Source organism: Melanotaenia boesemani, chromosome 2 (genome assembly GCF_017639745.1).
Source record: "Melanotaenia boesemani isolate fMelBoe1 chromosome 2, fMelBoe1.pri, whole genome shotgun sequence".
NCBI classification, from domain to species: Eukaryota; Metazoa; Chordata; class Actinopteri; order Atheriniformes; family Melanotaeniidae; genus Melanotaenia; species Melanotaenia boesemani.
In genome coordinates, this window is record NC_055683.1 from 31,303,213 (window position 1) to 31,324,862 (window position 21,650).

At 38.3% G+C, this 21,650-nt stretch overlaps 3 protein-coding genes across 6 annotated transcripts in view; 2 read left to right on the forward strand and 1 right to left on the reverse strand.

Annotated features, from left to right (window-relative positions):
- Positions 1 to 4,963, forward strand: part of znf385c (zinc finger protein 385C) — a 135,653-nt gene extending 130,690 nt beyond the window's left edge. For both annotated transcript variants that reach the window (XM_041976068.1, XM_041976077.1), the window contains one exon: positions 1,820 to 4,963. In XM_041976068.1, coding sequence (XP_041832002.1) covers positions 1,820 to 2,050 — 231 coding nt within the window. In that variant the 3' untranslated portion in view covers positions 2,051 to 4,963. The remainder of the gene's footprint in view (positions 1 to 1,819) is intronic.
- A 4,772-nt stretch (positions 4,964 to 9,735) lies between these two features.
- nkiras2 (NFKB inhibitor interacting Ras-like 2) overlaps positions 9,736 to 21,650 on the reverse strand; it is a 28,125-nt gene continuing 16,210 nt past the window's right edge. Inside the window, exons 1-4 of one of the 3 annotated variants that reach the window (XM_041968472.1) lie at positions 14,663 to 14,738; positions 12,809 to 12,931; positions 11,682 to 11,923; positions 9,736 to 11,081 (exon numbers count right to left, since the gene is read on the reverse strand). In XM_041968472.1, coding sequence (XP_041824406.1) covers positions 10,839 to 11,081; positions 11,682 to 11,923; positions 12,809 to 12,902 — 579 coding nt within the window. In that variant the 5' untranslated portion in view covers positions 12,903 to 12,931; positions 14,663 to 14,738 and the 3' untranslated portion in view covers positions 9,736 to 10,838. Of the gene's footprint in view, positions 11,082 to 11,681; positions 11,924 to 12,808; positions 12,932 to 13,400; positions 13,422 to 14,662; positions 14,739 to 21,650 lie in introns of those variants that run through there. The other 2 variants (XM_041968479.1, XM_041968485.1) reach the window with 2 other exon arrangements.
- On the forward strand, positions 14,709 to 21,533 carry dnajc7 (DnaJ (Hsp40) homolog, subfamily C, member 7). The gene is made up of 14 exons (XM_041968440.1): positions 14,709 to 14,812; positions 15,575 to 15,663; positions 15,761 to 15,885; positions 16,105 to 16,218; positions 16,514 to 16,588; positions 16,695 to 16,813; positions 17,181 to 17,334; positions 17,811 to 17,975; positions 18,172 to 18,263; positions 18,396 to 18,469; positions 19,577 to 19,723; positions 19,852 to 20,004; positions 20,142 to 20,204; positions 20,322 to 21,533. The coding sequence occupies exons 1-14, from the start codon at positions 14,739 to 14,741 to the stop codon at positions 20,357 to 20,359; spliced, it is 1,482 nt and encodes a 493-aa protein (XP_041824374.1). The 5' UTR covers positions 14,709 to 14,738; the 3' UTR covers positions 20,360 to 21,533.

Consider the following 21,650-nt stretch of genomic DNA (forward strand, 5'->3'; position numbering starts at 1 on the left):
TAGTGGTACTGACATTTTTTGTATCATTATTTTTGTTCCATAATTAAAAGAGGTCTGCAGTTTTTAGTGCTGAAGTCTCACTTGTTGTAGGCTTTAAAAGTTTTGTTGATTCAGAAATGACACTTCAGTCAGGACCACTTCAGTCACTGTCCATTAGCTGTAATTCATATTTAAGCTGTATGGCTAGGTTCTGGGATTTCCCTGCTCTTCCACATGCATATACCTAGAGAGCCTAAGGCAAGAAGGGCAGCAGCTAACACCCACTTGAGTACAGAATAGAGCAGACGTCAGTGACAATGGGTATGGCATTGATTAAGTCTGGCACGGTATGAAAAGGAGCAGTTTGGGTGGGTGGAGTGGGGTTGCAAAGGAGACATCTGGAGGAAGCAGCAGTTCTACGCAAGCTGCAGCAGCTCTGTAAGATTTGCTTTATGAGATTTTGCTGTTTAGACTTGGAGTTGTTGCACATCCTGGGTGATCTAAACAAAAGCAGACAGCTCTAAAGTCATTTGTTCACACTTTGCATCAAAATAAGCCCCCAATTGTCTTAAGTGTTTCCTTGCCATCAGATCTCGGTCACCTGCTCTGTATGAAAATAAACATGAAGTGAACATCACACAGCCAGCTGCCATCTGAGCAACAAACAGAATTGACGTTTTGGTAAAAATCATAGATAAATTCAATGTTAATTTCTGATTGTCATCAGAAAAACACACAGTTTTTTATAATATCAGAAAGAAACAATGTGGCAACAACATGTTAGTGCAACTCAGGAAGTTATGTGTTAGTTATATTTGTATTGTCATGACAGCTGTGCAGAAAGCTTACTCTTTTAACTTTATTATTAAGATAGTAAGTAGCTTATTACAACTAATATGTTGCATGCCTAGTCCAAACTCTGGTATGTAAAGTAAACATCTGTTTTGTACTAGCTGAGCTGGCTGGAAATATAAATTAATTAGAATGAAATAAAACAACATATCCTATTCTGCATCATGGGTGATGAACCAAATAGCCTACAGTTTGTTTACTGCAACAGCAAAGTGCCATTGTCAACTTTTAGAAGAAACTGGGACTGAATCAGACCTTTGTGCCACTTTTTTTACTTCCTTGTAGAAATGAACCTAAATGAGTAGATTGTTAACTTTGAACAATACATGCAGTGAGTTTTGGTGCTGCTTTTTACATATTTTGTTTTTCTGGAGGCCAGAAGAGTAAGAAAACATTCACTTTGTGGGGTCAGATAAGCAGTCCAATACTTAATGTGGACTCATTTATCACATAAATGATCAAATTCAGACGTGGCCACATCTGAATGTGGCCCAAGTGATTGGATCTAAATGAGTTCACAATTTTATTCGCTCACTTTTGCTCAAATCATCCAGGATGCATATCAACACCAGGTCTAACAGAGCCTATGTCGATGACATGCATTGATATCATGATCAGTGAGTAAAGCATTTCATCATTGGTTAAAAAGATCACAACTATCCTTTTAACAGTGGAGAGCTTTAGAGCTACATTCTGCAATGTAATGATGAAAAGTTTGTGTTCATGCTGTAGTCCCAGGTTTAGTCTGTTGTGTATTGTTATATGCAAGTTCTGACACCCGTGGGCAAATTAATATTTTGCTGATTTTTTTAAAATGAAAAGAAGTAAATGTAATTTGCTCAGTGGTGTTTTGCATATTCCTCTACTACAGCTAAATGTCCAACTTAAAGGGCCATATGTTTGACAAACATGTTTGCCCTGTAACTGTGTTCAGCCCTCACTGTGTTCTTCTCTTGCTTCTCACCGTTCCCCCTCCTGTGTTCTCCAGACCAAACTGGCCTTGCAGAAGCAGCTGACCAAGAGTTTGACAACTGGCTTCCTGCCCAGCCCCCTCACCCCGCCAACTCTGTGCACAGTGGCAACTAACCCATTGGCTCTGCGCCACCCGGTGGGCACCACCACCTTCATCCAGACCCCATTCCTGGGCCCCGCACTGTTCCGGCCAGCCCCGGGGCCGCTGCGGGCCACACACACACCCATCATCTTCTCCCCATACTAAGGACTTAACCACCCTCCCAGCTGAGCTCCTCCCCTGTCCCTTTACCAAATCCAAGGCCCTCCTTTATAGTGTGACCCACACAACAAAGGCCACACGCAAACTATGCAGCCCGTCTGACTTAAAATGGGAAGAGTGCACAAATCCTGCTGCTCTCCAGGCCTGATGGCTTGGGAGCTGTTCTTATCATAAAGGCCAAGATCCCCCATCATGCCTTCTTTCTGCTTCTCTTATAATGACCTAAGGAGCAAAACAGGCCTCCAGACAGTGACTGGTGCAACGAGGCCGCTTTTATAGCCATTTCATGGGTCAACATGGTTTAAATTATGAATATTAAAGTGTAATTTATTAGAGAACAAACATAGACAAGTCTAGATGTATGTTTAGTGTGGTTGCCACAAAATAAGGTCCCTTTACTTGATGCTCTTATAAAATGTTTTTAATTCATTTGTTCGGAGGTATGATGAACAGTCATTGTAGATCAGATGAATCCAAGCCATACCTGTATGGCTGCAGAAGCCAGTCTCACTGATCAGTGTTTTTTTAGCTAATAAGTTTGAAGACATACGTCACATGACATTGTGGATATGGTAATTGTAAAGAAAGAAAAAGAAAACTCTTTGGACAATTATCCCTTTGTAACTTTAAGCCTCTAAAGAACAAAAGTGACTTCTCATTGTCGGGGGTTTGTTGCTCTATAGCTACATAGTTATATGTCTATATGCTAAAACTCCATTAACGCCATTATGCACACTCAGTCTTTGAGTCACAGCCACAGTCATAGCCCTCCAGATTTTTTTTCCTTTGTCCTTTCCCCAAGATTAAGCACTCCTTAAGGTTCAGAAAAGGTCAGCTTGTCAACTTTACTTTGTTTCAATTTACAGATCTGTCTTCAAAATGATTTCTTGCTCCACTGCATCATTCATGCAAACTTGAACATCATGTTCTTGCCAAGCAAGTGCCATGAAATAATTTTTGCAGCTATGGTCTAACACTGCAAAATGACATTGTTTTCTTCCCATCTTTCCTTCTTTCACATCACTGTCGCCCTTGATTTTCTCTGGCGTTATCTCAGCATGAGATGATGGGGAGCAGGAAAAAGCGCCACATACAGCACACACAATCACACATAATGAAGCCACAATGGAAAACTTGAAGACTTGATGGGATTTCAGAGCTTGATAAAAAAAAAAAAAAGTTTGGATGGCGGTGGGTGGGAAGGCTGCACAGCCAGAATTTGATTGACATCCTGTTGTAGAGTCTGCGCATAGCGTGGGAGGGAACAAAGCACAGTGCCATGGCAACCACATTAAAAAGCACCTTAAAACTGATTTACCTGCAAAAGCAATGAAAATTGTGTTGATGTTCATCTTTTTAGTTACTGTAGGTGTATGTTTTACAATTACATGTCAGTTTTATTGAAAATTTTGCTTTGGAAAAAAAAAAAAAACTATCAGGTGAGAATTATCTTATTATAGTTTATCTATGACTATGACAAGTCTCACATTTAAAGCAATACATTTAGTATGTTTATGATGTGTTTTCAGTGTATCAATGGCTTTATCTATTCTCTCCTGTGAACTCCTGTAACAATGTATTATGTACCCCAAAACAACCAAGGGCCAATTCTGATTTGTCAGTGAAAAGTCGGCTGAAATATTAGGTTTTCTGGGTGCTGTCCTTGATGCTTGATGCTCACGGCCAGTCTCCACATATTGTGACTGTGGGCTGAGATGTTCCATTTATAGCAGAGAGGGTGCTTCAGCCCCATGTGACTTTACCACTTTACTTTTTAGTGGAGCACAAAAACCCTCGTATGGCTTCCACTGAGCACTGTTACATCGGAGACAAGCTATTTGGAAGTGTCACAAGTCCATGATCGACTGTCATTTTACCATTTGTGCTCATTTGTCAACTAACCCCTCCCACCCCAGCGATCTGCTGACATCCACCCTTCCGTAACACCAAAACAAACATTTGGCTATAAGCCTCAGAAGGACTTGGAGCATACGCATCATCCTCCCTTCAACAGTCATACCAAATCATGTTCTCTTAAATTACCGTGATGGAGCAAATCCTATGCATTTGTACAATGTGTGTAGTTGTGTGTGACGCAGCAGTGCCATCTGTCGTGAAAAAACCTGTAACTGCCATTCAGTACTAGTGCTTCAACAAGACCTTCCATCTTATGTGCATTTCTGTTTTAAGGACTCCCCAAACCTTTCTGGGTAGGTAAATCCACCAGGTCTCCCCACCATACTAATGTGATTCTCCCCAGTCGCACTACTCAGTGAACCAACCAGCCTTTAATCTTCACTGTTTGTTTGTTTGTTTGTTTTAATTGCTTAGTGGGAAGTCGGACTTAGACTTTTTTCTTAAAATAAAAAATCTAGAGAAGCCAGATTATATGTAGAAATCCTAGAGTATCTATAGAGATTTTACCAGAGTCGCTATTGTTATCTGTATCATAATGAACTGCTATCTTAGAAGAGACTAGACAATGTTATTGTTGGCTCTGTACGCATACAGGGAAAGGAATAATGCTTTTCTTTCTATTTTCTTCTTTTTCTTTTTCTTTTTCTGTTTATTTACATGGTTTTATCAATATGTTTTTTAAAGTACAAGAGAAAATATTTAAAACAAATTTTTGAGTGAGTTTTTTTTTCTCCTTGATGACAACGACTGAATTAATTATGTAATTTAAGGCCTTTTTAGACAGTATCTTAAAGTCACATTCACCAGGCCTTCTCAGGGGTGACAGGATGAGCTAAAGCTAACATGACCATCCATTCAGGGTATCCCTCCAAAGCTCCAGAGAGCAGGAAACACTGTACACATGGGTGGGTTAATGGAAAAAAATAATAATAAAAAAACAGTGCTGTATATTAGAGAGATAAAGGGATGGATTTTGGAAAATAAAGCTTTTAGAACTTGTATCAAATGTTTTTTTTTATATGTTTATGTAATGTGTGTGTGTGTGTGTGTGTGTGTGTGTGTGTGTGTGTGTGTGTGTGTGTGTGTGTGTGTGTGTGTGTGTGTGTGTGTGTGTGTGTGTTGGGCGGGGGGGGGGGGGGGGGGGGGGGTCAAGAGGAGGTTGTCTTCTAGCTTTTTAACCATGATATGATGGAAAGCTCATTGAATGGATGGCTACCACCCCTCTATCACCAAAACTATTTTGCAGAGCACAAACTGGAGAGGGGAAAACTAGGGGAGTAACTGGGATTGTTCCATTTGAAAAGTGGTGGAATAATTTGTTATTGGCTGCCACGGTTTAAATATTCTTCTTATAAGTTTGCAGATGAACAATACAAAACCTTGTACAGACACCAAAACCTACAGAAGGATTTGAAAATGAAGGATGAATTTGCCTGGATTTTGAAACAGAAGCTCAAGACATCCACTGTGTGTTTTCTTCTATTTGTTGTGCTCAAATGGGATAAGCTAACTCAGCTTTTATGGGCTGTTCTTGATAATCATGTAGTTTGCTCAGTTGGCTCTGTATTCATTTTCCAATTTTCTGGTTTATTTGAAGAAGAGCCCTTGAAATGTATATTGATGTTATTCCTTGTGCCCCTGGCCAACATGCCTGCCCATCCTTTGTGGAAGCCAAAGATAAGCCACATCAAATCCAACGCCTCCTGTGGTGCCAATCAAAGGAAAGCCATTGAAACCTCGGCACTTAGTAAAGCCAGTGATATGGCTGAGGGACGTGATGACCTTGCTGAGCTGCAACACTGCCGGATCCTGCATATTGATTCATGAGGCTCAGATCCTTTATGTTATCTGAATGTTGTACATGAAGGGAGATGCACACTTCTTTCCTGCTGCGGTCAGACAACACACTTTCAGAGTCCCCCCCTCATTAACATCAATGTGTATGTGTGTGTGTGTGTGGTGAAAGACCTCTGTAGGATTGTGCTTGATATCCATCATATTAACTACCATAACTAATAGGACCAAGCAACTTTTGTTTTAGAATTACATCAGAGTTAAGTATAAGCATGTTATTTTACAGAAATATTTAGTTCAAATTTGCAATAACAAACAGAAATATCAAATTCATTCATTCATTATCTGCCCGCTTTGTCCATTAAGGGTCGCGGAGAAACTGTGAAAACACAGAAAATGTGGAGCTTGCTTTCCTGTTCATGTACTACATTTACTTGTGCATTAAAAAATGGTATTTGACTAAACAAAATTATTTTTTGATGTGAAACCAGTTGTTTATTTCTCATTATGTAGCAAGCTTAGGAAGACATCTTGGAGAAATTGCCACCCTTCATTTATATGTGGCTGGCTAGCTTCAGCAGCCGTTTAAGCGGAATCGACGTGTGGGACCTTTTCCTTTGTGATCCAGCAGAGGGCGCTCTACTTTCAGCTTTGACTTCGTGCTTCTGTCTTTCTTGACCTTGCAGAGCATCTGTCTCCCATGTGAGAGACCAGAGTTCAATTCCCCCAGGGGATGAACATTACCACCTTCCGGCTGGGTCCTTAGGCAAGACCCTTAACGCTACTGCCTAACCGCTGTAAGTCGCTCTGGATGAAGCGTCTGCTAAATGACTGTAATGTAATATAGATGAAATCATTCAGACATTTTAATGTCTTAAATTGTTTATTAATTTATTTTCTCTTTCTTTTTCCTTTTTTTTAAATCTCAGATTGACCATGATGTAGCATCGATGATGTTATGATCAGCCTCTGTTCATCTCACCGCCTGCTGCAGGACAGAAACATGTTTTTATTACTCTGCATCTCTGATGATATTTTTTATCAGTGTTCTTTTGTGATTCCAAGAAAATTTAGTTTCTATATTTACCGCTCAGACCAAGTTATCCAACTATTTATTGGTCAGACTTTGGCCATACTGTTTAATACTTGCACAATATTAATTATGGAGAGAATACTGTGACTGTATTTTGCCCTATGCATTGTACAAATATGCAATATTTGAAAAAAAATCTCACCAATGAGCAGTGGAATTAATAACTTCAGCTTTTGTAGCATTTTTCATTTTAACTTTGAATTTAAAACACTTTTCTATTGATTAGTGGGAGAAATTTTATTAACATGCCCTCAAGTGTTTGTTGGATGTGTCGAACACTTGCAAGTTATAGGCTGAAAGCACAAGCACACAGTAGCTTTTTTCTTGTTCTTGTTTTTTTTGTTTTTTTTGTTTGTTTGTTTTGTTTTGTTTTTTTTTTTCCTCAGTTCACAGTGCTGCAAACTAAACAGCAAGCTAAAATGAATTAATCACATTGTGCTTTCAAGACAAATGATCTGTCTCAGATGCTTCAAGAAACCAGCATGACGACCAGCATTTGACACAACTGATGGCTTGAGGGCAGAATATTTCCAAGCCTGAAAATAAAGGTGGCAGTGCCATTTAGGCTGCATTCATTGCTTTGTGGAATTGTTCTGTTCCTTTCAACACTCAGCGGTTCTGACTGTGAAAAGAGGGTCAGCGCTGCAGCTTCCAGGGTTGAAGTCTGCTTTATCTTCACACAAAAATGTGGATGCTCAGCCACAGTCATGTCACACTGCTATAGTAGAGTATCGCTGATAGCAACGCAAGGGCACTGCCTTTTCCAGCATGAATGTGACCAGCAAGTACAAAATTTGTCTTTTATGTTACTGCTGTCAAAAGGATGGGGAAATTCATAAATCATGCAGGCAAGAGACACATCCATCTATTTCAGAGTGTATTTTACAAATGGTGTGGTGGCTCTTTGTTTTAAATGTGGGCCATTGAGCCATTATATAGAAATGCTTTGACAGGAAAACATCTCTTACGTCTCATCTTTCACAGTTTGAAATTAACACTGCTGTACAGGCATTGACACAGTATGTGATGCAATCACTGAACCATTTCAAGTGAAGTAAAATAGGTCCACTGGTTCACTTTCAGTCATTAAAAAAAACATGTGTGAAATGAGATAGCTCCCGCCGACTCCCTCTGGGTGAACTAAGGTGAGTGTACATAATGTAATTTCAGAAATGTTCCACTTGAGGTTTTCTCATTATCTTACATTAATCTCTCATCATGCCTGTGAGGAACTAGTAGCTCATTTTCTCTGATGAAATGCCTCTAACCTTGTCTGGTAGCGTCTTGACTTTGTAGAGATCAGGCTTTAAAAATCTGTAAAATTTGACAAGTGTAAATACAAACAGATTGTTTTAGTAGCAGTAATGATCACAAACTGCAGCATTACCAATAATCACTGAACTGCAAGCAACAGGGGGATAATTTCTCCTGAATGTACTTATACTGAATATTTTACTCATATGTGTTCAACATTTTAATTTTTTTCATTAAAAGTCTTCAGATCCATCACATACACTGGCAAAAAAGTTTAAATGACTCAGCGGCAGATTAGTTATCAGTGTTTTTGTTTTTGTTTTTGCCCGTGAACATACTTCAAAGACCACTTGCTCTCTCTGAAATGAAAAAAAAAGCACTGCAAACCTTCTCATGACTAAAAGTCACAACGAACCAGTTGAAATAACTTCACAGATGTCTTTGTTCTCTGAAGTTTGCAAGTCCTAAATAGATGAAAAACTGTGTCAACACTGTTAGTGTACAGCGCAAGTTCAAACATTTTCCCAGCAAGCAGCACTGGCTTGTGTCTGAAGGGTACTTCATGTAACCAATATTTAAAAAGGGATTTGTTATTTCAAGTTCTTGTCTTTTAAGAATATTATTTGTGTAAAAAGAAACACGGTCAGCACAAGTGTTAATAAGTATAAAAATTGTCCATTGTGGCACCATTGAGTTGTTTAAAGAACTACAGAACTCATCCACAGAATAAATACTGTCTTGGTAGTTTCATTGGTCTGTATATGATTATGTAAGTGGTATTTGGCTATGCACATCATATATACTGTCCTTTTAAACTTTAGTTCAACTTTGAAGATTTTACTAACAGTGTTTTAAGTACCAAGTTTCCAAATGGCCTCTGGTGGTTTTATTGCTGTTTTCAATTTAACCACCAGAGGGCAGTGTTTACAAATTATTTGAACTTCATAGGAGGTAACTTCTCAGTAAATACAAGTCAAATAACAGTTTGGTTAAATCTAGACTATAAAGCATTGTCAATGTGCTTTGGTCAGAGTTATTAAAGAGCTTTCATAGAGCAATATACTATGCATTATGCAGGTATTGTATGAAGGACAATAAACACATTTATAGAATAGAATAGAATGCCTTTTATTGTCATTATACAAATATACAACGAGATTAAGCCAAAGAATTTCGTGCACAAAAGAAAGAAAAACGACAGAAAAGAAAGAGAAAAGAGCACTGGAATGGGGAGCCGTAAGCCGCTGCATCCATGCGCGCCGCCATCTTAGCTTATAAGTCACATTAAACTAAATCAGTTCATTGCTGTAATGAGGTATAGCTGAAAGTTTAATCCTGGGAAGGCATTCTTCCAAACATGAGAAAATTAACATAACTAAACTAGAAAATTAGAAATATCTAAATCTACAACTTACACTACCTGGAAAGCTGTAATGGGTTTTGGCTTAATTTAAACTTTTAAACTGGACCATTTTTTTCTGCCATGAAATTCTTCCACATGCTTCAATAAACACAGAGAAAGTTTACAAAATCTCTCCAAATAGGACCATAACATAATTTTTTTTCTTCATGTTGGAATATAAACTTGCTGTGAGAACATTACAACCACACATTTTGGTCAGGCACAGTGAAGGTTTTAATTTGTTTACAAAACATGCCAACAAATGTAAATTGGGCACATTTAAACATTGCCTACACATAAAAACTTAATAAAATCACAAGAAAAAGTAGCATGTATGATCATAGTGTCAAAAGATGTGGCACAACATCAATGCATATTCCTCTTTTCAATAAAATAAACATCAGAAGTTGCTAAAATTAACAACACGATGCAGCTCAAACTAACGGTTCAGTGACTGGCTGATGTGTACGACCTATAGCTACAGCAGTGAAAACTGATTCAGTGGGTTATCATGTGCTGTGCATGTTTCATCATCTTGTTCATGAGGAACAACCAGTAAGAGTAACACCTGAGCTTGCAACAATATCTACAAAAATGAACATCCTGTGCAAAAGGCTTTACGTGGTAAGGAATGTCAATCATCACATCATTTAATAATCTCAGCACCAAACACAGGTAGTGTAACAAATCTCTACATAAAACAACGGGACAGTTATGAGTACATCATTTATAATTCTGCATTTTTTTTCTTTTAACAATATGTTAAATCCAGCATTTGTGTGATGCAGTCACTGGGTAACTTCTCTAAATCAGTCTGTGTGCTCATTTAGTGTACATGAACGAAAAATACAAGACAGTGTACAAATGTGCAAAGTCCACCTGTTCTGTATTTTTACTGTGGGCACCGTGAGCACATGATATCTTATAATTGTGAAATCTCTGAGGAGAAAACAGGATCAAAATGCTGATTGTAAGTAAAACTACGTTTACATCCAAAGCACACAGTTTACAGTCCAACATGACTGTTTACGTTATAAATGAATTCATTTGAGCATGATTTTACTCAGAAAAACTGAAATAATAACATGATGTGCTTTTCCATTTATTGGCTGATATAAGTATAATTAAAGTTGCATTTCAGCAGAACATAAAGAATATATGTTATTCACACTAACAGCACTCACTGAATATAAATATCCATACAACCATCCTATTTCTCTTACCATCTCCTCTTCACATTCTCAAAAGCTGAAAACTCTTCCTACATCAGTCCAACAACATCTGCTTTAACAGACCTCCCTGAGTCCAACGTCTTAGCTGTCTGTAGAACCACTGCCCTTATTCTTGTTGCGACTGAGTGGGAAAGTTGACTTGCTCTGTGGTTGGGTCATTTTGCTGGCCAGGTAGACGAAGGGCTCAATGAGTATGTGACGGTCCACCACCGACACCTCCCACAGACGCACCTTCTCATTCTTGGCCCAGTTCTGGGCATAGTTTGAGTCGATTCTCCTCTCGTCCTTCTTGTCCAGCTTGTTACCCAGGACAACAATGGTCACCTAAAAGGCAAGATTACCCGGATACTGAAACCTGTAAACTGCTCACATCAAAGACTACAGGGTGCTTTACTAAATCTGATGTAAGCTTTAAGTACGCCTACTGTCTGATGTGAATTAAATGAAATTAGAAGCTAGAAACATTCAAATGAATAATTTATAAAAACCCATCCCAGTGCACAGAGTAGGATAATCAATGGAGGTGCAAATTACTTGTGACGGTAAGAGTTTCTGAGTTGCTGTATCATAAATTTATAAAAGCTTTTTATCCCTCTGAGTATACATTAATGTAATCTGGTCCCAAAAATGAAGGTAACAACAATAAATGACTGTTATTACAGTATTAATACATTTATACTTGATATTGTGATGCAAAATGTTTGGCACATTTATTTATTAGATTCAGTTACTGGCAATGTAAACAATACCAGAAATTTTGGCATCACTTCGCTAAACCGAGCTGTGACTTAACAATATTTATGGAGATTTTAAAACTGATGTCACTGCTTTGAGGTATCTGGATATGCACCATCTAAATTAACCTAATGTTCCTAAAATATCACTAATCTAACCTTACAAAGTGCTTAACTGTTTAGTTCTTACCTCTTTCTTGTCTCTGTGACGATCAATATCTTTCTTAAGGGCCTCCATTCGCTTGAAGGACTCTTTGCTATCAATACTGTAGACAAGTACAAAGCCATCAGCAAAAGAGTAGTAATGCCGGGGAAACTCCATCCCGTCCCGGAGTCCGCGGGTGTCATAGAAGCGCACCTGCTCTCGTGTGCCACGGTCGGTTTCTATGGAGCCGATGTAGATGTCCTCCAGGGTTTCCATGGGCTCTGAGCCTTATCGAGGATACACAAGGACAGGAACATGTGTTGTGACAAGGTGCAAAGACAACTGCTGCTGTGGTTAAAACTCAGAACTTGGATATCTTTATATTTCTTTAGGTGAAATTCACAAAAATTGCAAATACTTGGTCATACCATTTATTTAATTTTCCTAAAATCATATCAAAAGCTATTCATTTCCCAGTGTTGGTACTTATGTTGTCAACGTAGAGCTGTGGTAATTATTAACTTCTGAATGAATGCAGGTGTGAGAATCACATTTTTTTCTGAGTTTTACTGTTGGCATTGGGTTAAACTTTATGGCATCTGTTTCCATAAAAACAAGCTGTTTGCACAAAGCAGGGGTTATAGCTGGCACTGTGAACAAAAAGGGGCTAAGCAGGAATAAACTGCCTTTAATCATGGAAAAAACTATCCAGATTTCCCCTATAAGTCAATTTATCAGCTAACAGTACAATAAATCCTGTTTAAATGTCTGATAAAGCCACCGTTTGCTCTAGATATCTGTGAAAGAAGCCATTATATATATATATTGAAATTTTTTCACTGCCACTTTCTGCAGTGCAATCTGTAGATATTTTTACTACATCACCAGTTTTCAAAGGTTGCTTCATGCTTTTCTTATTTTATTGTCTCAGACAAAATAATCATGCACATTTATAACATTTGAAAAGCTAAAAAAGGTTTGACACCATGTCCCCATCTAACAGGAGCTATTAATGCCAATTACACTGAACATGATATCCAGTCATTTCCAAGAAAATACCTAAAGCATTACACCAACACTCCCATCGATAACTGCTTTTCTCTAAGGGACTGGCTCAGATATACTGACATCTTATTAAGTGGTCACTGATGTATAGAAGACGGGTGACCTACCTGCAACATGATTGTTATATAGTAATTGTTCCAATACAGCTGTTTTTCCAACTGCAGCCTGGCCACACACGACTACTTTACAGCTTTTACCCATGATGATTCCTCACTGTCCTGTCAGAAGATCTGTTGATAGAAGAAGTTGCACAGGCTGAATGCAGTTGAGTCATGTGACACACTCATAATGATTAAACATTTTGAGAAAGAAAAAAACGGTCTGATGAGCAAAGGCAAAAGCCAAAAGTTATGGCTCCTGGTCTTATCCTAGAAGGTTGAGCCTAAAATTGTGCATGCCCATACATATATTTCTGACTTGGTTTTGGTTATAGTTGTTGTTTAATTGTATTTCCTGTCCAAAATATGAATTTTGTTTTCTAAATTATTTCTTGACCAGTTGTACTGTACTGGGTGTTTTTAATGTAGTGAGTTTTAATCATGATGCCCTATACCAGTGATTTCCAACCTGAGGTTGAGAGTACAGGGAGTCTACAAGGTTTTGACTGTACAGAACCTGTATGATTGTTAAAATGAAGGCTATGTCCACACAGATACAAGTTTAGGTTTTAATTAATTGTTGTTATTATTATATTTTCACCTGTTAAAATGCTGGGTTAGGCTCCAGCTTCCCTGCGACCTGTAATGGATAAAGTGGTATAGAGAATGATTGATTGATTGATTGATTGATTGATTGATTGATTGATTGAATGAATGAATATTATTATTATTATCATTTGGATGCTATGTTCACATGGAACTGGCATTTTAGAAGTCTGAAAAGTAGTTATTGAATGCTTCTCCGTTCATTTACCAAACATAAGCCACATCAGTGTGTCTACACAACACCTTGTTCATCTCTTTTGACCACAAAAATCAATGGGGAAAAGCTTTGTTCTTTATCAAGCTTTTGCAAGCTTTTGTGTTTCTTTACAGGAGTTGGTCAATGTTTGTAGATACTGTGATCTGAATCATCTAGACAAAGTCACTGAATAGGCTTAGAAAAAAACAGGAAGTCAAAATTTTGTCCTGGACCAGCATGGGTCAAGATCTGAACCGTATCCATAATCTGTGGAGGGAACTAAGGTTCAGAGTGACAGTGAGGAAACCTTCCAATATGAAGGACCTGCTCTTTTGTTTCCAAAAAGTCACCTAAGTGACATAAAATCCCAGTGAAGATGGCCAATATTGATTACCATGATTTTAAAACAGGATTTGCTACTGCTTAAACACTATTTGCATCAACAATTAAGGAAAAAAACAGAAATCACAATATAAAAGTCCAAATAATCATTAACATCTTCTACACTATGTCTAAACATCATTTACCACTTGCAAATCCCAGAAATGACACAAAACAACCTAAAGTGATAGAGAAGCCTTGTAAAATAAATGAATAAACAAATGTGTCAACTGACCCAAAGATACAAAACTGCATTGATGAAAAAATTAAAAATGCAGACCACACAGTGGCAAAATAAATATATTTTCTGCAAGAGGCATAATTTGAGACAAAACAAAACTCAAATCTAGTCAAAGGGCCTCATGGTCCCTGATCGAGCAAACAGAGTACCCCTAAATTTTTATATGAATAAACTAATTTAAAAATAAAACAAATCCTTCTCTTGTTTAAAGGTAGAATGACTACCTTTAAAGACTGTAACGCAAAGAAATAGCTTAGCATTAGCTCTTAGACAAATACTTGTCCAGGATATCGTGATTTAAGTCGCTATCGTGATGCAAACCAGACTAACCCAACTGAAATTTGTCTATTTGGAGTCTACGAATACTTGTTACGAGGTGGTCCATATTTTTTAGCCTTTAAAATCATTTTTAACATACAGAAAAAACCGTCCTCCTTACCTAACGGATTACTTCCTGTTTACAGTGTACGTAACGACTGCAATATGAGACTCCGCCCATCCTCATTGACGGCAAAATGGCGACGGATAACTGTGATGCCGTGAACATGGACCCTGACATGGAACTGCTCAGTGACGAGGAATTAGAAAGGTGTGCGTTGTAAAGAAAATAGTGTCAGCGGCAAAAATAGATGCATAACAGAGTCTTTTACTAATATGTCTTACTCAGTGCCATTGTCATTTGAATGTTCATCTCGCACTTCTAAAGCTAACTAGCGCGACCGCTAAGCTACATTTGGATAGCTCGGTTGTTCTCCACTTAGCAAGCTTTCGTGCTAGATTTCTGGTTTGCTTGCTCTCACGTTCTAATATCTATAAATCCCACTTAATATCCTTAATGTAAAAATTGATCTTACCGAAAGTTATGCGTTAATATAATTGTCATATTGCCAGAATGGCACTAGCTGGCTTAATGACACCATTCACTCACAATGTGGTCGTGATGTAAAGCTTGAAAGCTCTCCAAAAAAAGTAATGGCAGTAGCACACATCATGGTGTCATATGTTCCTGGCTTTGCTCTCCCTCCCTGCTTCACCAAATAAGTACGCGTTTGCTTGGAATAGACACTTCTGCTCTGCTGTTTTGGCTCTTTCTATGTTTAGCTAAGTCGGGCCAGTAAACTCTGATGCGTGCACAGTCATTAAGAAACGATAGCTGTGGATATGCTACCACATACCAGGTACAGCTAAAATAATGTTTAAAAGAAAAGGAAGAAAAGATATGAAACAAACTCCCATAGCTGATCACAATATGCTATATAACTATATACTAACCTCAGCTTCTGTTACTTATTTCAGGCATTTTCCTAAGTTAACATGCTTTGTTTTTGTTTTTCTGCCCGTTTTTTTATAGGGAAGCAGAGGGCTTCAAAGAGCAAGGCAATGCCTTTTATATCAAGAAGGATTACGCAGAGGCTTTCAACTATTACACCAAGGCAATTGGTAATTATTCCACAATTATTTTGGCAGTTTCCCCGTTCAGTCATCAGTGGAAGGGTTTTCGGTTTGCTTAAGCCATTTGAGATTTTGTTTTATTTAGATATGTGCCCAAAGAACGCAAGTTACTACGGAAACCGGGCGGCCACACTAATGATGCTGTGTAGGTACAGAGAGGCTTTAGAGGATTCCCAGCAAGCAGTGCGACTAGACCACACTTTTATGAAGGTGGGTTGGATGGAAAGACATTTTTATTCTATTAAAACTTTTTAAGCTGTCTGATTTTATGCATAGATAAACTGAAGCATATCCTTGTTGTGCATAAATGATAATAGTCTAAATGCATAACAAAGAATTAAGTAAGAACTTGGCATACATTTTCACCAGAGGTGTGAATCGATGAACATTATCACTTAAGTCTGTTAACTGTAAATCTTTCACTCACAGGGACATCTGCGTGAGGGGAAGTGCCACCTGTCACTCGGGAATGCTATGGCTGCCAGCCGATGTTTCCAGAGGGTTCTGGAGCTGGAGCCAGATAACAGCCAGGCACAGCAGGAGGTGAGTTGGCCTGAATTTTAGAAAGCTTGATCTGACAACTTGGACATGATTATCCACTTCTGAGGAGGCATTTGACAAGCTACTGCAAATAAAGCATTAAAGTCTCTTGCTGTCAGCTTCAAGTAGTGCTGCTATTCTTACTGGAAAAAGAAAAGTTTCAGGCAATTCTTTGAAAAAGTGCTGCTTACACTGGCCTGGTTTAACAAACAGTAAGCATGACACAAAAGAGCCACCAGTTGTAGTTGTTGTATTATGTCTGTGACTCACATTGAATACCACAAATTCCTTTGGGTAGCTAAAGAATGCAGAATCCATCCTTGAATACGAACGAATGGCAGAGATTGGATTTGAGAAGAGAGACTTCAGGATGGTAAGCCACATATTGTTATAATCTTTTTTTGGATAGTACAGGATAGCAACAATAGCAATCATGTCAAGTAAAACAAACTTTCAAAGAATGCTGTGGTTCTCTTAAGGTTGTCTTTTGCATGGACCGTGCCTTGGAGGCTGCCTCAGCTTGTCACAAGTTCAAGATATTGAAGGCAGAATGTTTAGCCCTCCTAGGACGATACCCAGAGGCACAGTCTGTAGCCAGGTAAGAATTTGGGAAGATGCTTGCTTATCTAATCAAAATTCTTGAAATTTTGATGCAGTGGCATTAAAAGGAAAATAAAAGCCATTTGACATGTGTATATGCTCATGCTTCTTGGAAGTAAAGGTTTAGTCTCATATATAACTGTAACATCAATTTGATTACTTGTCTTAAAAAATAAATATTCCCTTGTGTTGTGTTCTCCTTTTTTTTCCCTTGACATTTCTTTTACAGCACTTGCGGTCAGTTTCTGCGTGTTTACTTCCTAAGAACTCCATCAGCTTTAGCAAAGCAAATCTTCAAAGATAATTGCACGTAATAGGACATGTTTTTCATTTGTCATTAATATCAATTTTCTGTTTCCATTCAGTGATATTTTGCGAATGGACTCCACTAACGCAGATGCTCTGTATGTGCGTGGTCTCTGTCTGTACTATGAGGACTGCATCGATAAGGCTGTCCAGTTCTTTGTCCAGGCTCTGCGTATGGCTCCTGATCACGACAAGGCTCGGCTTGCTTGTAGAGTGAGTAATTAAACACATGAAATATAAATTGGTAAATGGATTTGTTCTGAATTACTTTAAATTTAACGATCTAAAGTGTGAAAGGTTATTTATCACATGGGTTTCATTTGGCTTCAGGGATGGCTCAGTGAGATCATTTTCTTGTAGTCATTATCACCAGAACAACTTGGATTTCTGTGATGTGGTTGAATAACTCGGATACATTAGCTGGGGGGGGGGGGTTAAATGGATTTCTCATAGTCACACACTATACAGACCATTTATGTGTTTACTCAGAATCTGCCAAATAATAATAAATGACTCTCTTGGATTACTTGCTAAATGTGTCTCTTACAGACATCTAAGAATTGAACACAAAACTGTCAAGTTAGTGTGTTTTCCCCAAACTTTATCTGAGAGGAGACTTACAGTCCCGCTCATTGAAACTCCTTGCTTTAAGTAGCTTTTGAGGCTGATTTTATGTTTTGTTTTTCCAGAATGCCAAAGCACTAAAAGCCAAGAAGGAGGAAGGGAATAAGACATTTAAGGAGGGAAACTTTGAGGCGGCCTATGAGCTGTACTCTGAGGCTCTAACAATAGATCCTAATAACATCAAGACTAATGCCAAGCTGTACTGTAATAGAGCCACTGTTGGATCAAAGGTGAGCAGCATGCACCACATCTTGCATCAACATCAGACAAGTTAGTTACATCCTCTGCTTTATATCTTGAGGTACACACTTTCAGATTACCATAGTCTTGAGAGATGCTAAATTCTCTAACATCAGCAGAACTAAGTTGTTTTATCTTCCTTGCTTTCTGCTTTGAATGATCCCATTTGTTGGTTTTTTTTAAAAGCTGAAGAAACTAGAACAGGCAATTGAAGACTGCACAAAGGCCATTAAACTGGATGAGACCTACATCAAGGCCTATTTAAGGAGAGCACAATGGTATGTTTGAAATTTCTAACTTAATTGTTAGTAGACAATCTAAGGTAGATTGCATTTGACACCAGACAGAATAATTATTATTTACCAAGTGGTTAAATATTGACTAACAGAGTTCTGCATCCTGTGCTGCAGTTACATGGACACAGAGCAGTATGAAGAGGCAGTGAGGGACTATGAGAAGGTTTACCAGACAGAAAAGACAAAAGGTAAGGTAATCCCCTGGGTGGACACTGGGGTGGAGGGGGCATAGCAAGACTTTTATACAGCAATAAAACACCCCATGACCATGAAATCTCTTCTCACAAATGAGGAAGAGACACCTCGAGATACACATATGTCCTAAACTGTTTCTTCTCTTTTTTCTTGGTTGCCAAAGCTGGCCCATTCAGCTAGTTACTTTATGATAAAAGGCACTGATGCTAATTCCAGCCTCATAAAAACTTAAGATATTTACAACTCTGAGCACTTGGGGTGGCATCACAAACATGTATGCTTCCTTTATGGCAGTGGTTCTGAGTTATGACAGGGGCGGTGCAGCCAGACTAAATAAAAATAGTTTTTGCACTGCTAGCAAAAGATGGACAAATTTGTGAAGATATCAATGGGCAAATGATTTTGAATCAGCAACAAAGATTTTAACAATAAAAAAAGAAGAAAATATAATGAGGCATATCGTGCCCTGGGCTTGACCAGGTAATGGTCAGTGGTGAGTAATGAAGAGAGACTGTTGTATGTCGCACAATATTACCATCTGACAGTATGAAGCTAAACAAGTTACAACGCTACTTGGGGACTTTTCATCCTGAACAAAAAAGCATGTTTATTACTTTAGAAATAAACAACTCTACTGTCGTATATACAGAGTGAATATACAGCATATGTCTCATCAAAAGCTCAACTCACATGAAGTAGTTTCCTTGTTTAAAACGCCTCACGCTATAGCAGAGGAGGTAAAAATTCCTTCTGCCACTGACATGGCTTTAACCATGGTTAACGAAATAGCAGCCAATAAACTAAAGACAATTTCGTGGCACATTTCTTCATACATTTCTTTGTAAGCACTGGGTTGAGTGTGATAGTGGGTCAGGGATAGGGGGGCCTTGACATTGTTGTTGATGAAAACGGGGTCCCACAGGAAAAGTTTGGGAACCACTTGTTATGGCAATACAGCCCCATAAATGAAACATATAGACACATCCTATAATGATCCTGTTACATTTATTTCGTTGCCTATTTACTTATTTGTCAATGAAAGATATTGACATTCCCAGATATATTTCTTGCTCATTTTTCCTTTTTTTTTCTCCCCACAGAACACAAACACCTTCTCAAAACTGCTCAGCTGGAGTTGAAGAAAAGCAAGCGAAAAGATTACTACAAGGTTCTCGGGATTGATAAGAACGCCACAGAGGATGAGATCAAGAAAGCGTACCGCAAACGGGCACTTTTACATCATCCAGGTCTCTGATGTCTGCTTGCTATTAAAAAAAAATTAAGAAAAAAAGAATTGTGATATCTCCCACACAAGCGTTTATATTTACATATTTAACATTGAATTTGAGGTGTTTTTCTTTTTCCTTCCTTTCAGACCGTCACAGTGGAGCCAGTCCTGAGGTTCAGAAGGAAGAAGAGAAAAAGTTTAAGGAAGTGGGTGAGGCTTTCAGCGTGCTTTCAGACCCAAAGAAGAAGTCTCGCTATGACAGCGGACAGGATCTTGAGGATGATGGCATGAACATGGGAGGTCAGTATCGGGACAGCCTCTGGTGTGGGAGGTCCGTTGGGTGAACAGTTCTGAAAAATTCAGTTTTATGAGATGTGTAAAAAAAAAAAGTAAAAATTTCAGACAAACTGAAAAGTTTTCTGTATTTTCTCCACCAGATTTTGATGCCAACAACATATTCAAAGCATTCTTTGGAGGTCCAGGTGGTTTTAGTTTTGAAGGTAATTGATTATTTGTGGAAAAATAGACATATGTCCCTCTGCCAATAACATATTTATTTATTTGCATGTTTTAGACACTAAAATGCATTAAAATCTTGGTTTGTTCTTGTTTTTCAGCCTCTGGACCTGGAAATTTCTTCTTCCAGTTTGGTTAAATGGTGGGCACATCTACCTAAATCATTGCTACATCAGGACTTTTCAACAATGTCAACCCCTCAACCCACCATCTGTATTTAATGACTGACTGATACAAGTCAGATTCTTGTCTATGCCATTGACTGAATGAATGCAACCCAATGACCACAAACAGCGAATGATTTAAAGTCGGTCACAGCAAGGACGCCAAGATGGTTCAGACTGATTAGCGTTACTGGTTTTGGATTTTGTTTTTCTCCCTCCAGAATGAAACAAAAATGAAAATCAGAAATGCTATCAACACTGGTCCAAATGTTCTCTGAATTTTTGATATAGGAGAAAATTGTGCAGCTATTGTATCAGAGCTTTTAGGGATCCGTGCAGGAAGTGCCATCCTGGGGAAACTCTTGAGATGCTGCTGTGCATTAAGCAAGCTTTCTATCCTGCTTGTTCTTAGTGCTGAGAAAATATTCTCTGCTTGACAGGTAGTAGCTTGATTAGTGGTTTCTGAGGAAGATCACTGAGCAAGCGGCTCCTCCCCCTTTTTTTTTGGAGAATCCATCAAACAATGGGCTGCTATGAATTCACACTGAAAACTGCCTCCTTGTCATAGCCAGTGGGAGCGCTCAGTCATTTTTTTTTTTTTTTTTTTTTTTTTTTTTTGTAAAGGCGATAACAGCTGGAACCTAGACCTACACATACAGCACAGCCAGATCACGCTAAGAAGATGGCAGCAGACAGCTGTGCTGCCTTTGTTGCCAGTAAAGTCACACTCCCTTTTGTTGTCACCGGTTTTATGTTTGATGTTGCCATTCACTGATTGCTGCATTGTACATTTTACTGGAATGTAAAGTGTTGGTTTGTGATATTTTCCTTTTTTTAATTTTCATATGTATATTTATTGTAAGTTTGCTGTCTTATAAAACATTCAGTTTAAGATGAAGGCACTCTTCTGTTTAAAAAAAAACAAAACATTTTTGACTTAAAGTGCTGAAAGGTAATCGATTTGCTACATCTGCATGAAGTGTTGTGCTTAAGTGAATTAGGCTGCTTATGTCACCTGACTGATTACAGTCCTCAAGAGTGTCCTCATCTTTGCTCAGTTTTTGCTCTTTCTGGTGAAACCACCCTCTTTTATCCTTGAAAAGTACCAACTGTGTCAATAAAGTTGGCATTCTCTAGGTTTCCCCTTCATATTGTGTTATTTTTTGTTAGAGTCGAGTATTACTGTATGATTTGTTGAATCTTGATTAACCTTAAAACCTTTTAAGAATGATTAGTGTCGAGATTGAAACCATTGTGCTTCAAGAA